This window comes from Sphaerodactylus townsendi, linkage group LG06, assembly GCF_021028975.2.
Source record: "Sphaerodactylus townsendi isolate TG3544 linkage group LG06, MPM_Stown_v2.3, whole genome shotgun sequence".
Taxonomy (NCBI): Eukaryota; Metazoa; Chordata; class Lepidosauria; order Squamata; family Sphaerodactylidae; genus Sphaerodactylus; species Sphaerodactylus townsendi.
Window position 1 is genome coordinate 70690265 of NC_059430.1, and position 16055 is coordinate 70706319.

Genomic DNA, 16055 nt, shown 5'->3' on the forward strand with positions numbered 1-16055 from the left:
TTACTGTGACAAGTTTGAAGAAGTCTGGTATATAAGGTGAACTGTTAACTTTTGTTCAAAACCAGATTTAAGTTGATGCCTTCATGCTTTTATTTTTTAACTAAAAAAGAAAGAAAGCTGTCCTGAGGCATTTGAAAAGGTGGGTTAAGACAGAAAACAGAGTGACGGCTTCATTTTTTAAATAATGGAAATGTTTGGACTGGAGTGAAGAGTAACTTACAGAATACGATTGTTAGCCAACAAAGATTTTTATGTTTTTGTTCAGCCAGAAGATAAATATGGTGCTCTCTATTGCAATGTGTAGAATTTTCAAAATTGCACCTTGCATAAAACCCAAAAGTATTAAATGTAACTATTAATATAGGCTTCTTATTTTCAAACAAAAATGCGTAGTTTCCCTCATAATGTCTTCTCAGACGGACACAATGAGAAACTATCATTTATTGGATATCCCATCTGTTTGGGATGACCACCCTAAGAATTTGTTGGGCCATTTTCTGTCTTGATGAAGAAGTATAAGATTACAGTTTTGTGTGTGCACTTGATCCATTCAACAAAAGCAATTCTGTTAAATTAATTCTTTTTGGCAGAAGAAAAAAAACATCAAAAATTTGAAGTCAGGTAAGAAAATATTACTATGCAACTGCAGAGAGAGCAATTATTGAACAGAATCCTAGGCAACGAAGAAAAGATTAAAAGACTGCCAAAAATGTTTAAGAATTTGTTTGGAATTTTACTATAAAACAGGTGTTGACAGAAATGGACCATTTTGCTGGTCACCAAGAAAGAAGCCCTGAAGATCACGAAAAGCATTTAATAGCAGTTCTTCATTACTGTCTTATAAATGTCAGAGCATAATAACATATGACAAAACTTTGGTGTATTTTGTCTGCAAAACTAATTATCATTCCATTGGTCCTAAGTCAGTTTGAGTGTAGATGGATTTGACTTTTACAGTTTTAAATAAAAAAATAGGTTTACACTATAGCATTCCAGGCAGCAGACAAATGTTTTTTAATGTGCATATAACAGACGCCAGGAAAACAAAACATGATCTACGGGTGCAAAAACAGGCAACATTTCCCCCTGTATAACGTCAGAACTGTTAGTATTGAGGGGGAGAAAAGAAACCCTGCTATACAAGACAACATAGCTTACCCAAAGGAAATATTGTCTTTTTTATTATCAGCATTCAAAGGTGGCAAACAAACACAGTGGAAGTATAAATTAATTAGGCATCATACTTCACCTGAATTTTTCCTTTTAACCACCCATTCCATTCCCATCCTCATCTTTGATATATATTTATGCCCACTCTCACAAGTTGATGTAGGTTTCTTTGCCTTTGAGTAGGCAATCTGGTCCCAACATTGTAACCTCAAGAAGGCATTTTTTGAACTTGTCAGAATATTGCTACTGTGCTGTCATCCCACAAAAGATACCTGACACAATTTGCTAAATCAATGGTGACATATGTTATACATACAAACACAGTTTTAAAATTCTTTCATGGTTTAAATATGAAGCTTGTGATGCAAAGTAAATCAAACACTACACTGAGGTGAAAAGTGAAATGTTTTGTTGAAACCATTCCAGACCACGCTAGTCTTTCATCAGAAACAACATACTTTGTAATTAATTTGAGATTCCACCTATTGGATTTGTTTAACAGTTTGTAGTTTTCAGGGTAAGTATGCTTCTATCAGTTAGTCCCTAAAACTTCAGAATAATCAACATTAGCACTTGATAAAGAGATGTGTTTTTAATACTTCTTTTGGTCATGCTGGAATCTTTTTTATCATTGTTTCTTTGAGAAAAGACAACTGTGCATATTTATATCTTTTCATGGGCAAGTCTGGCAGCTCAACCCCAGATTCATGCAGTTTTGAAAGAACATCAGTCGACCACATCATTTATTCCATTTTGAAAACAAAAATCAATATACCTATAAAGTGACCCATAAATTAGAACCTGCTCGCACAATGTTTGTTCAGTGCTGCCTTTCTGAAGGCACCCTTTGCATTTTTTCTTCACCTCTCTGTTTGAACTGCAGTCACAGTAAGAGGCTCATTAGGGGACATTAGGAACTGGAGCTCACCAGAATTCCAGCGCTTGCTTTCCTCTTATTAATGCATAGTAGAGTAGAATGCATTTAAATATTTCATAGGCATTCAGTAATTTGTGTGTAATCGCCTTGTTAGCAGACCAGTAGAAGTAGAACAGGTCTGTGAAATGGTGTTGGTGATTGCAGGAGTAATTTACAGACCTTTGCCATCAGAAGGAGCATTATTGGAAGCCAGGCTGAAGCTGTGGAAAAGAATCAGCAATAAGGAAAGGGAGGGGGGGGGCTTAATAAAGGTTTTGTAGCAAGCATCTTCAGGGATAACAACCCACTTGGTCCTTTTTTCTGAAGCAGCTATAATTTATGACATATGCAATATATCAAATGCATATGATAGTATTATGGAGCATTCATATGAAAAGGGTATTTGCAACATTAGTTCCAACTTCCTGCAAGGGACATGATTAAATGATTAATGAAATGTCCCTTTGCATATGCATTTTGAAACAGCAATTAGGCAATGATGGAGAAAACTCACCAATCCTCTCATTTTTCAGTATTGTCTCATTCTTGATTTATAAATCTGAGAGAATTTTTGAACAGCAATATGTACCTGAGACAATTGTAAAAAGCATAAAAGAGAATAATTTGAGTGTAAAATACTCATAAATACACAAATTCATAATTTGATGTTAATTTCTAGCCTATTTGTTTAGTCCTCCTGCATTGTATTTAGATCCAGTTCTATTTCTGTACTTTGATTGGCATAATTAAGACAGGGAAATGAATAGGCCCCATTATTTTACATATCGCTAGTAAACAATAGCAAGGCAAGGAGAAGGGGAGATGTGGCAGAGGTATGTATGTGTTTTTCAAGTTCTCGGTAATCCACTGGAGGCTGTTCTATAGATGATCACTGAAGGGCTGCAAGCTAGCCTATAATTACAGGAAAGAAAGTGGCAGCTCTGGCATTTCATAACTATGTATCCTCAAAGTGCTTTGTGAGTTTGTCACCAATGATAATTTAGATAGAAGCTCATTACTGAACATCACAACACTTTAAAAACCTTTCGCCTTCATGCAGGAGAATAAAGGACTATTTTAATGGCAAGGTTCTTTTGTGTTCTACTGAAAAATTCAATCAAGACAAAACCTCATTGACTATTATTGTAGTCTACAGTCACTAGCCTAATAAAAGCAGCACAGATAAATTGAATAGGTCTCTAAGACTTGAGCATATAAATGCAAACATTTTGCTGGATTTTAGTCCTTTAAATATACAAAGATGAATTGGAACTAAAATGTAAACACATATGGGTCTCAATTCATCTGGGGCACAGGCTTCTGTGCATGTATGTTTTGCTGAATGGGAAATTAAATGCATGTGCATACCGATACTGTATGTACGCTCTTTGATTCACAAGCTGGGACTGCATGTGCAGAGCTCAATGGCAAAAACTAAATTCGAAGCAATCATCTCAGAAATCCTGCCCTGCTGGATGTCCTCATGATCATATGCCTCACAGATAATGGCAGTTGTATAATATAACTCCAACTCCATGAAAAGCTACTATCTGTATACAACTCTCAGTAACCAAGTTTCAGTGTGTCTGACAATACAGTACTCATTATGTCGATTTTCACCAGTATCTTATACTACATGCATATCTAAATATGTTCCAAGTGCATGGTGTGTTGTTGAGGTGTTCATCCATGCAGGATAGCATATTGTAAAACACCCAAAAGAAAAAAATACAATGAACCTTTTAAATACCTATAAATGAGCTGATTGCTTTGTAATTAAAGGGGGTTTTTTTTACAGCTCTTACCTTTATTTACTTGAGCATTAAAATGAGAGGTCTGGAGTTTTCATTCATTTATACAGAATATAAACATTGAAGAAAGTTAGTTTGATGCTACTGACATTTGTTACAAAATCCTTCAAAAGGCTCTCTACTTCCATGAGCAGTTTATGAACCGCTCCAGTTTTTATATGTGAGTATGAGTGTGCACGCGCTTTGGTGAATTTGTTTTAGCTCTCATTAAAGTGAAGCTCAGAATAGTTCTGACTAGACCTGAACTTAGTTCAGATAGGTTCTGTCTAAATTCCTCCCAAGACCACTGCCAGTGTATCATCTGCCCTGACCTTTTGCATTTTACTTTTCTAGTCCTGGGATTCTTCTGAGGCTGATAAGGGTACCAAGTTACACAGGCATTACTGAAATGGCTAGATGTCCACTGGAAACATGACTGGAAGTAAATCCTTTCCCCCTTTCACTGAGACTAGTGGGGTTTGTTTCATCCTATGTAAAGGCAATAACATTTTAACTCCACTCCCTATTTGGAGGTATTTCAATGACATATGGTTTGTGTTCTCTTGTAGTGGTCATTCCCATAAATTACCTTTTTTGACTATGCAACATTCAAGGGTCATTTTTTTAAACATTGCTTATTTCATTTAATGTGTGCATCTGCCCCTGAATGAGTGTGTTGTAGATAGCATCCTGAGTAGAATTGTAGCTGGCAATTAAAAAACCAGATCTTTGATGCAAGAAATAGACATAAAGCTTGGAAGAAAATCCCCCAGTTTCCAACATATCACACAGAATGCATTTGCAAACTTGATTCCTTACAAGATATGCAAGTATGTTCTTTTGAAGACTTGGAAAAACAGGTAGGATAAGCAAGTGTGGAGTTGTGACCCAATTTTCTCTGTGGATCTGAATTTTCACAGTCTTTTCCATGGAGGCAGGCCGTCTACCACATAGCTTCCTGCTGTTTAGCATTTCTCACATAATGATTATGCAGAGGATTGCCCCAGACCAGTGTTTCACAAAGTCAACAAAGGCCAAAAATAATATTTCCAGTTGTTCCAGGCTATTTAGATGTAATTTGTGTGGAAAAAATACTTCTGGGCGTATAGAACTCGGCAGGAATTGGGCTTATGATGTTTGTACCTACATAAGAGGGCATGTATCCTCCTCAGCTTTTATGTTTGACTTCTGTTTCCTTACACCTGAAATTCCCATTGGGAAAAAGAGCCGAACTAAGCAAATACCAGTAACCCTCACATTCCCTGTCTTCTAGCTATTGCACATTCATCCAGGTGGGTCTATGCCTTCTTAGTTGCTCTGAAATTCCTCTGGAGAAGGCTGAAAATGCCGATCTAAAGAACTCCTCCCATTCTAAGACCTGTTGACCTTCTTAAACTGGTGAATAGTCTCAAGAAAAAATAGATAGGAATTTTTTTTAAAGTGAACCCACAGTGAGCATTGTATCAGAAGTTATCCCTAGTATATGGCTAAAGTTTTATAAACAGCAGAACAGATTTGAATTTGCAACCAATCAGTGCATGGCCGAAGAAGGAAGCTAGACAAAGAGCCTCATAATATTTATGTCATTTATGAACATTCATTGGTGGTAGAGAGGCTGCAGTAAAATCTGAGAAACATGCAAAAGATGTTTTGTAATAAGCTATTGTTTTGAAATCTTTTTAAACATGTATTTTCTATGCAGTAGACATTTCTTTCCTTTGTACTGCTTTTTGTGTTGTATTGGTTTGGATCCAGACTAGCATTTTCTTAGCAAGACAGTTTTGCACCCACAGAGTACAATCTTCTGTGGCAACCTGAAATGCCCCCCCCCCCAGTTCTGAAATGCCCCCTCCCAAGTGTTCCTGGAAAAATGCTAGTGTGCATCCAAGTTATAATTTTCTTCTTTCTCTGGTCTGAGATAGTAAGCCTTTCATGGTAATCTGCTTACTTTGCTTGTACTCTGCCATACTAACACTGCAATGTAAACACTGAATAGGGATGTGACTAACACTGCCCCATTCCAGCCAGTACTTTGCTATAACTTCAGCACGTTCCAAATCTCTGAGTGTATGCTAAAGATCACGTTAGGGCAGCAGGTCCTGACTATTCCAGACATGCATTTCATCTTCCTTCTGTTTCTCAGTCATTTTTATTTAAAAGTTAACGCCTGTATTTATTAGCTTCAAAATTACCCTGTCATATGTATTTAGAATTCTGTGAATAATTTAGATTTGTATCAAATTAACCCTCTCAAACTGCTAAAATCTTAATTGCAATAATAAATCATATACATAGTTTAAAAATATCTGTAAAGTGCAGATAAGAATGCTATGATGTGTCACACGACAAATTAATACATCAATTAACTTTCTATCTGTTTACTGTAATTTCAAGATCAGTCATTAGGCCATGATTAATCCCTCCCCCCACAAAAAACCCTGAAAACTCTTCTACACAGCTGGTTATTCTTCAGGCATTACACCTGCTTCTATAAATGAATTATTAATTTTATTCTAATGCTTGAGAAAACAAGTCTACATTTTTCAAGCTCAAATGGCTTATCTGTGGACAAGGCTACTTGAACTACTGTAAACATCAAGGCACTGGTCAAATGATACCTTCCATGGAGAAATCTTAACTGGTTAAGGTTCTCGTGGACTTCTGATAGTGGATCATGAGGTTAACAAGAACCCATTTTAAAATATACTGGACTGAACTTGGATGGCACAGTTCAATTATTATTTTTTCTGTGTGTACAAGTGTGTTCGGAGGGAAGGCATCCTTGTGGAGACTGTGCTTCGGCAGTGGAGTCCAGGTGGGGGAATCCACAGGCTCTTGAGGAAGAGCTCACTGATGAAGATCTGTGAAGGCTGCACTGGGGTGGGTGGCAGATGGTTGCTTGGCTCAGCTTAGTGAGGAAGGGCTGCAAAGGCCCCACTGGGGCAGCAGAGTCTGGGAGGGAATCTTCTTTCTTTCCTTTCTTTCCCTTTCCCTCTTTCCCTCGCTCTTTTTCGCTTTCTGATTTCCTTCCTTCCTTCCTCCTTGTTAACACTACTAGGATGTTACAGCACACCCCTCCCCACCAAGACTCCACTGTCCCACTGTGGAAGCCACACGGGGGCAGCAAAGTCCAGGGGGATGCAATTTCAGTGCTTGCCTTGGCTGTAATTTTCTGCACCTACCCCCATGCTGCAGTGGAAGGCAGTGGCAAACCTCATCTGCTTCTCACTTTCCTTGAAGTCCCTTTCTGGGGCATTCATAAGTCAGCTGTAACTTGACAGCACTTTACTCACACACATTCATGTACACACCCATGTCAAATACTCTTGCTAGAAATCCCTAGAAATCACCTTTTGAATCAGGTCAATTCTAATGTGCAGTATCCTTAGAAAAGCATGGATCAATGCAAATACTGGTTTAATACCTGATCTCTTCAGTACTTTCATATCTTCTTTAAACAGATTTCATTATTTGTGTCCAATTTCGCCCCCAAACATTCACCTTTGTTAGCAACCCAAGAAAATAAGATTTAAAAGGCAGTTCAGGGGCCTTTGCTTTATGCTGCTAATTAAAACATAAATGCTTCCAAATTCAGAAACATTGAGGAAATACATCTCTGATGACAAGTGAAAACTGTGATAATTTATGTCATTCTGAGAAATTTACCAGCCATTCCATACTAGCTATTTCATATGTACCAATCATTCACTCTCTTTGTAATGATGGAGGGGAAGGGGAAGAAAAGTTTATCAATTGACAAACACATTTTTTACTTTAGACCTGCATAAAGATAGTGGCATGGAGTTGGACTTAAATGATTGTGCAAAATCATTGCAAATGAAAACTGAGATGACTGGGCTGTTACATTGCTGAGATATAAAATCTTTCAAGTCATCACTGTGTCCCATTGTTGTGCCTGATTTTCATGTGTCTCCTTATTTTCACCTCTAGCCCAGTGAAGGCACAGTATCAGTCTGCCCAGTACTTTTCTATATAGCCATTGATGATCTTTCCCTATAAGCTGAAACTCCACAGCATGATTCCAGTGTTTGCTGCTTGGTAGGTGAACTTGGTAGGACAATAGACTTCTGCCACTGCCTGTACTTCAGCAGGTTATGACTTCTGGGTGCTCATGTTTCTTTTTAGTATTTTGTATTCCTACATTTGTTGTAGACAAAAGTTCCCATTCACCATTAATAAGAGTTCTATTTTCAGAACAAACATTCAGTGGGATTCAGGGGGTTATCAATATCTACCTCATGTTGTCTTTTTATTATTGCTTTTTTTAACCAGGCACCTTAATAATGAACATGCATTGGATGACAGAAGTACTGCTCAGTGCCGGGTGCAAATGCAGGTGGTTCAACAGTTAGAAATACAGGTTTGAAAAATATCTATCTTCTGGATTTGTTTAACTTTCTTGAGAAAATACTATTATGTTATAATATTGAGATATAGGTTATGATTATATGCGAATGTTTGGGATGTGTAACATGTTCGATGTATCCTTTTTTAATCCTGATAAATTTCTATGATTTACATACTTCAAGATTAGCTTCATTCAATAGATTTTTGACATGTTATCAAATCCCTTTTCCTCTCCCTTACGTCATGAGTTTCAGAATCCAAATTCAATATATACTCCAAGCATATTGAGAACTGTGGTTACAAATATTGTGCATCTCACCATGCCGCCCCAGATTTATTGAACTATTTTGAATCACCCTTCTGGTGATCTTAAATCCCATGTACGCTTTCATGCCCGCATGTCCCCATTATTATTGACACTCAGTGTAAGCACACACATTTAGCAGCATCCCATCCTGCCTCATGAACTTCTCTCCCATGAATTTTAAGGTTGGGAAAGGCTCATATTTCTTCTTTACAGTAAAAGGATTTCTTCTGTACAGTAAAAGGCACATAGGATTCTGTCAACCCACATTCCTACTATGTCAGATGCATCCCTAGCCCAATCTTCTACAACATGGCTAGTCGTGGAAAGTAGGATATTTGCAGCTTGCACTGCTTTTTGCCCCTGTGTCTCTTTGATGGCGGGTTGGGTGGGGGTGGGGTGGGGACAAATCTTGTTACTTTTCTGATTTCTTCATATTTACATGACTTTTGTATGACAGCACCTAATGAGGGACAGTGACTATCAGTAGCTCAGATACAGCAAAATGATCATCATTTGGGTGGCTTGCATGAGTGAACTTTCAGAGTAGTCACCCATAATATACATTTGACAATCTGAATAGTAGTGCAGTAAGATTGTCTGGAATAGAAAACACTGACCTCTTGATAGGAATTAAAGTTTGCCATCTTTCCCAGACAGAGATCCTCTCTGGAAAATGCAGAAGCCCAAACAACTCTGTAGTATTACTTTTGGTTCAGTTCCTCCCATGTGCCATTCAGTCAGAAGGAGCACAGAGAGAAGATGGACAGTGCAATCCTGGGGCAGGGGTTGAAACCACTCAGGAGGTAGTGTGATTCTGGTGCTGGCATAAACGCCACTTTCACTGGCATAGGGGATATTTATGCCAGTACAGAGGCACTTATGTTGGTGTTGAAAAGCTATGCAGAAGCACTATTGAAGCACCAGCGCTCCTCCAGCACAGGAGCCCACATCAAGCACCAAAGAGGATGTTCCTAGAGACAGAACTGAGTTTAGTCAGCTTCCTGAGCCCTTCTGGCCTGGGAACACCCCCACTTGTTGGTGCAGACTTACAGTGGCAAAATCAGTAGCGCAGCCCATTGAGCTGCACCAACCATTTTCAATGGAAAAGGGGCTGTGCAGCAAGCCTCTTTTGGAAGCAGCACAACTGTGCTGGGGCTATATCAAGCCCAGCTGCAGCTCAATCCCCCTTCCTCGGGATTGTACTGCCTGTTATGCAATCTCCTGTTTGAGGATTGAGAAAGTGTTGAAAATTCAATAATTTAACAAAATGGTATTTTTTTACTGGAGAATGGAGATTAGGCTTTGTTACTCTCTCCAGACCTTCAGTAATTGGACAGGCTGTAAATCTGAATTTGTGATGGCTTGTTGTTGTTGGTAACGTGGTTATTTTTGCTTTGTGTGTAGTTGGCACTAAATTTAAAAAAGGATGGATTTTTATAAACCAGTTTTAAAAATTAAGCTTTAGGATTTTATTTCTCTGAACATATTAATGGTTTTATGGGTATCAAAATTAACCTGACTTGAATACTAATTTGAATATCTTTATATTTGTTCATTGTATGATTGTGGTACCTTTCCATAAGTTGCATGAGAATTTATTTCTAGGTTTTATATAATTGGACTCTCTCAGTATTTGAAAATACAAATACTACTTGATTGAGTGCTGTGAAAATCAATTGTGGATTGTGGATGTTAAAACAAAAAAGGGCTTGTAAATAACCCTTATAACATTTTCTGAAGGATGTTGAAGGGTTTCATAAAGAGCTGTTTACCATTTACAAAGGCTGTGCTTTAACGTGAAAGGCCGAATGGAGTTTCCGCTTGCAGGGTGACCAATTATGAGTTCTTTTTTTCCCTTTTGTGCGACTGATAGAAAAGTAACGTCCATCAGTTGTAATGAGACCCAGTGCAGCGTATATGTCGGCTTGGTGACAGAGTTCAGCCGTTTCGCACTGCTTGGTCCCTGTCACTCTATTGAATTAGATTGATGATGGCAGATTGCAGAGGGCACTAACTGGACCTCAGTGGGAATGGATGAAGTGTGCAGACAATCCTGGCAGGCACTGTGCTATGAGGACCCTTCACCCCTTCACAGTTGTTGGCACTAGTCCGTTGCTAACAGTGTCCACAGGACTTTCAAACAACACTATGGGCCATCTAATTTATGGTCCCAGTAACTTGTTACTGCTGAGGCAATGGTGACCTCAGTTCTCTTATTGACAAAAAGATGAAGTATTATTTGTTTTCTCTGACCTTTTAAACTTAAGAGAAGCTTTATGTGATCTTTTTCTTTCCCATCCCTCAGAAAAGGCAAAGTTCCCTTTCTTAGTATAGAACTTTTTACTGACATAGGATTTGATATGCAGGAACCATTACCCTACAACAGTCTTCAATGATAAGATGTATCACTGCAGTAAAATAGCTGTATTAGTCATTTCTAAAATGACTTCTGATCTCACTCTTTCTTTAACAGCTTTCTAAAGAACGTGAACGTCTTCAGGCAATGATGACCCACTTGCACATGCGACCCTCGGAGCCCAAGCCATCTCCAAAACCTGTAAGTGCATATTGCTTTATAAACAGTAAATAGACCCATGAATGTAACAGACTAAGAAAATGAACAATTTAGGGACAGCTGGAAAACAATGAGGGTGATGAAAAATATTGCAATAAAATGAAGGTAAAATGCAATAGCTTGTCAAATTGTATGTTTCTTTAAAAGTAATGCTATCTTTTACAAAATCTATCCAATCTGCACCATAGGTGACACTAAACAAAGTACACCTATAAGTGTCCAAATCACTGCCTTGCTGCTGAAACTAGAAAGAATATCTTCTTGGCGATAGGCTTGCTGATATTAAAAGGAAACCTATTTTGAAAATCTTGAACTTCAGTGGACTTGGTGTCCATAAAGGGAGGAAAGTTAGAAAGGTAGCTAAATGTGTAGATCTCTCACAGAACATACACAAATACATATTTTTGTTTACAGTTAAAACTGTCCCTTAAATGTAACTTGCAAAAAGCATTTTGCACTCAGTAACATGCTTGTTTTTGCTATTACATGGGAAATAGTAGATTGGTTCCTAAAGATCCGCTCTACTCATGGCCACACTTTGCTCTGGCATAGTAAGCATTCACCTCCTACAATAGGATCTTCTGTTAGTGGAGAAGCAGTTGCATCTCAAGAAGTCTCCTTGCACTGAGGTAAAGTGCCAACAGAGGAATGGAGGTATGGGATGTAACCCATTGTTACAGATAGACGAAAAAGTAATATGCAAAAGACCTCAGTCAGATTTGCTCCATTTTTGATTGACTTGAAAGCTTTCAGTAAATGATACTGGAATATTTATCTGAAGATAGAGTAGAAGAGTAGTCAATATATAATAACATTTTATAAATAATATTGTTTAGAGTATTCACACATTGCACATGCATTTTTACGTAAGAACCAGTGTGGTGTAGTGGTTAAGTGTGTCAGATTAGAATCTGAAAGACTCAAGTTCAAATCTCAACTTGTGACTTTGGGTGACTTTGGGCCAGTCACACACTCTCTCAGCCTGATCTAACTCACAGGGTTGTTGAGAGGATAAAGCGGAAGAGAGGAAATGGCATAAGCTGTTTTGGGTCCCCATTGGGGAGAAAGGCAGGATATAAATGAATTGAATAAATAAGTACATAACAAGATACCCAGCTTGTTTTGTAAGGATGGTTGGGATAAAATATGAATTTTCACAAATTCCATAACTCAGAAGTAGGGGAAAGTAATAAGCTATTTTATAAAAAGTGTACTTGGCTATCACACCTCATTAAGGATGATGTAATAGGACAGGACAGCATGCCTCTTGCATTTCTAGTGCTGTGTTTTTGAGGAAAAAAAATTCTCAAGTTTGCAACAATTCAGGATGATGAATTTAAAAAGGTTGGCCTTTGTTAATCCCACACTACTGAGTTACAGGGATTAGGCCCTTTGGGGTGGTGGTGATTATTAATTAATTTCTTGCTTTTTGGAATCTGTTCTGAATTGCAACTTTAGATTGCAAAATGTCTGCTTTTGATTGTCTACACTGGGTATTTAAGTACCCTGCTTAAATTCCGAATGTTTCTAACATGTACGAAAAAACCTTTGCAGAATACATTTGCATTGTCTGATTATTTCAGTGCCCAGTTAGCTGGTCAGTCCAAAATTTGGGGAATATTTACTGTTGTGATTGTCTCTCTCCAATATGACTTTTCCCTTCATTGCTTCTTATAGTATAATATAGCTAATCACATGACAGAATAATTGTCTCACAAATCCATCAGGAATCTGCAGCTTGTTCTTTTCCAATTAATTATTCAATCAGTAAATTTTTTAGAACTCCAGCAGCATGGTTACATCTACACTAATAAAGAATTTTCAGCCTATAATCCAAAACAGAACCTGAATGAATAATGTAATTGAAGTATTACATTACATAAACCACACATGAAAGAATTGCTAATTGCGTTTGATGGTGGGCAATTAATACAGAATCTTAGATGAACGATTTAAAATGAAACCACAGTTTAAAGTTCCCTTTGGAACCAGAAGCTATCTGAAGTGGTGAACTGTACTACTATCTTCAAATTGGTTTGAAAGAAGAGTGGTCAATACCCCCTCCCTCCAAACAACCCTAAAATTTACACACTGTACAAAAGAAGCTTCAAAATTGATATGATAGTAGAGATTTATGGTCTCATGTGCAGTGGCTCAGTTGAGACGGCCCACACATTTGATAAATATTAATAGCATGAATTTATTACCAAGGAGAAATGAGCTCTGTTGGTTCATCACTGCACCCTTAACAGCTATCAGTACATGAACACAAGGTGCAACTGTACTGTCTATTATATGACCCCATTTACTCTCTGAATGGTACTTCATTAAATGGTACCTTTTGGCCATGCTATGGATGGATGAAAATCAAAGTTATCAAGGCTGCGAGTCCTGAATAATGAGTTTCACCCAACCTTGAATATATTCAGATGAGCTGAGGTGGCTAAGTGCTCATTCTAGGTTTTACATGCTTTCTTTAGTTAATAATAAATTCTATTTTATCAGCTCACGATTGCTTGCCTACAAACACGTTATGCTTATTATTGGTGGTGAGTGAAAATAAGTTACCATAACATTGTAAACATAGTGGTTTGCATACATACTGACCTTAGTATTTCCAGCACTTTTTGTGATTTTTAAAAAATGTATTTGCATTATGTTTGTTCTTCTTAGGTAAAATGTCAAGGTAGAACTTTTGCTGTGTAAGTTTGTTGGGGTAAGCTAAGGGATGTTGGCAGCAGTGGGGTATAATTTTGAAGTGTAAACATATCCAAAGAGAATTACTTTAGAAGTGAATAGAGGAAGAGCACAAGAGAGATTCTGATAATTAAGTTGGAAACATACTATCAGCATGTGATTTCAGAGTAACTTTCAGTAATGCAAGTCAAGGCAGATACACAGTGGCTTCCGTAGACATGCTATTAGAGAATTTAAAAGATAGTTTTTGTGCCTCATGGGCAAGCTTAGACACTCACTCTGGTATTGAATGCAGCATTCAACAACATTATCTTTTTGTTCTGCACCCCCCCCCCCAATGTACTTAACAAAGAATAACAGTTTGTGCCTTATTGGGAACAGATGCACTTGGGGATGCCTTCTGGGTGCTAGTCGTTATTATTAGCCTGCTAATGCGCTTCTTCTGGCTTCTGCCCAAGAAAGAAGAACAATTAGCTGGCATATGTTAATTTTTGTTTCCCTAACAAATCTCTTTGCTGACTCAATGTGTAAAACAAATCCACAAAGAAAGATCAATCAGTGCTGTTACACCATTTTAAAAGAGGTTTCTCTGATGGAATATGTTTGGGATTTGAACAGGCAGGTGTTATTGAATTAGGAACAAAAGCCAAATTAGCTCTTTGGGTATAGCCCACCACTCTCTGTAGAGAGCTTGTTACCCAGGAAAAGTTCCAGTGTGGATTGTACCCGTCATATTTTACTGCAGGTAGAATCACAGCAGTTAATGTGAACCATCTTTCTCAGCTCTGCAAACTACCGTAACAGTGTGAGAAAATTACTATGGATGATCTTGAAATGAAGGATAGGGCAGCGATCATTTTGGGCGTTCCTGCCCTGAGTACAAATTTTGCTAATTGGATGCTATTTATGACAAAAGATGTATAGTAAATATGACAGAGTTAATACGCATTTTTTATAATGAGAGCCAAGGCCTTTCTTGCTGAGTGGAGTAATGAAGGGCACACAGTTAAACAGCTTGCATACATTCTCACCTTCCCTTTTTTTTACCAACCCCCACCCTTACCCTGACACCCTCTTTCCTGGGTACATCAGCCATAAGTGACACTAATCATAAACTGAAAATGATACTTCCAGAGGAATTGGCAAACTTGACATTTCATTATATTTGTTAACACATGCCACAAATGATTGTTAGTGAAGAAATTCCATTTCCCTCTCTCCATCTCCAATCAGATTTAATTTGAAAATTTTCAGCCTCCTCCGGCTAATTTGCAATTAAGACAATTTTGTTTGAATATGTAGTAATGTCATTACCATTCCACCAAATTAGCAAGGAGACTAAAGGTCAGTGTAAAATTTTCCAGCTGGCTGGAGCCTCTCAGCTGAGATTTGGGACTCAGGAAGAAAATCCAGCAGCATCATAATAGCAACTTATTTGATAAATGTTGTTTAAAACACAGGCACCTGTCTGTTTATCTTGTGGTGGCTTCAGCAGGAGGCTGCCTTGTCCAACAATAGAGTCTGTCAATAATAAGCTACATGATTCTTTTGCAGGAATCCATAGTTGCAGTCAAGTCTTGTAGTGCTAGGAGGTAGTCCTAAATGCTGCAGATTATTAGATAACCTCTAATAGCATCCTCTAATTAGAGTTCTTATGATACAGTTTCATCCTGTAATTAGTTGAGATTGGCTGCTTCCTTTTGCAGTTTATTATTGGCAACACAGCTGTAGAAGTAAATCCCTTCTCATTTGTCAGACTTTTAAAAAACTTTTTCCCCTCCCATGTCTTTTTTCTGCCTTTCTCCTGCGCCTCTTCAGCTCAATCTGGTGTCTAGTGTCACCATGTCTAAGAACATGTTGGAGACTTCCCCTCAGAGCTTACCTCAAACTCCCACTACACCAACGGCCCCAGTCACTCCAATTACCCAGGGACCCTCAGTAATCACCCCAGCTAGTGTACCCAACGTGGGAGCCATTCGAAGACGACATTCCGATAAATACAACATTCCCATGTCATCAGGTACGTTGCTTTTATCCAGAATGTGTGTTGATACCCTCATCTAACTCTGATTAAAGAGCAATGGAGAATATGTCTTACCATTTCAGTTCCCTGTCCTGAAATTATAAAGCAATGGAGAATATGCCTTACCATTCCAGTGCCTCTGTCCTGAAACTATAAAGAAGTGTGATTGTTCTTGAGGTTGGAGATATCAAAGTAGCTATAATAATAAT

The 16055-nt window shown here is 38.0% G+C and overlaps 1 protein-coding gene across 1 annotated transcript in view; it reads left to right on the forward strand.

Moving 5' to 3' along the window:
- The window catches only part of FOXP2 (forkhead box P2), a 256227-nt gene that overhangs the window by 204247 nt on the left and 35925 nt on the right, over nucleotides 1–16055 (forward strand). The window contains 3 exon segments of the mRNA XM_048499408.1: nucleotides 8170–8257; nucleotides 11025–11108; nucleotides 15642–15843. Coding sequence (XP_048355365.1) covers nucleotides 8170–8257; nucleotides 11025–11108; nucleotides 15642–15843 — 374 coding nt within the window.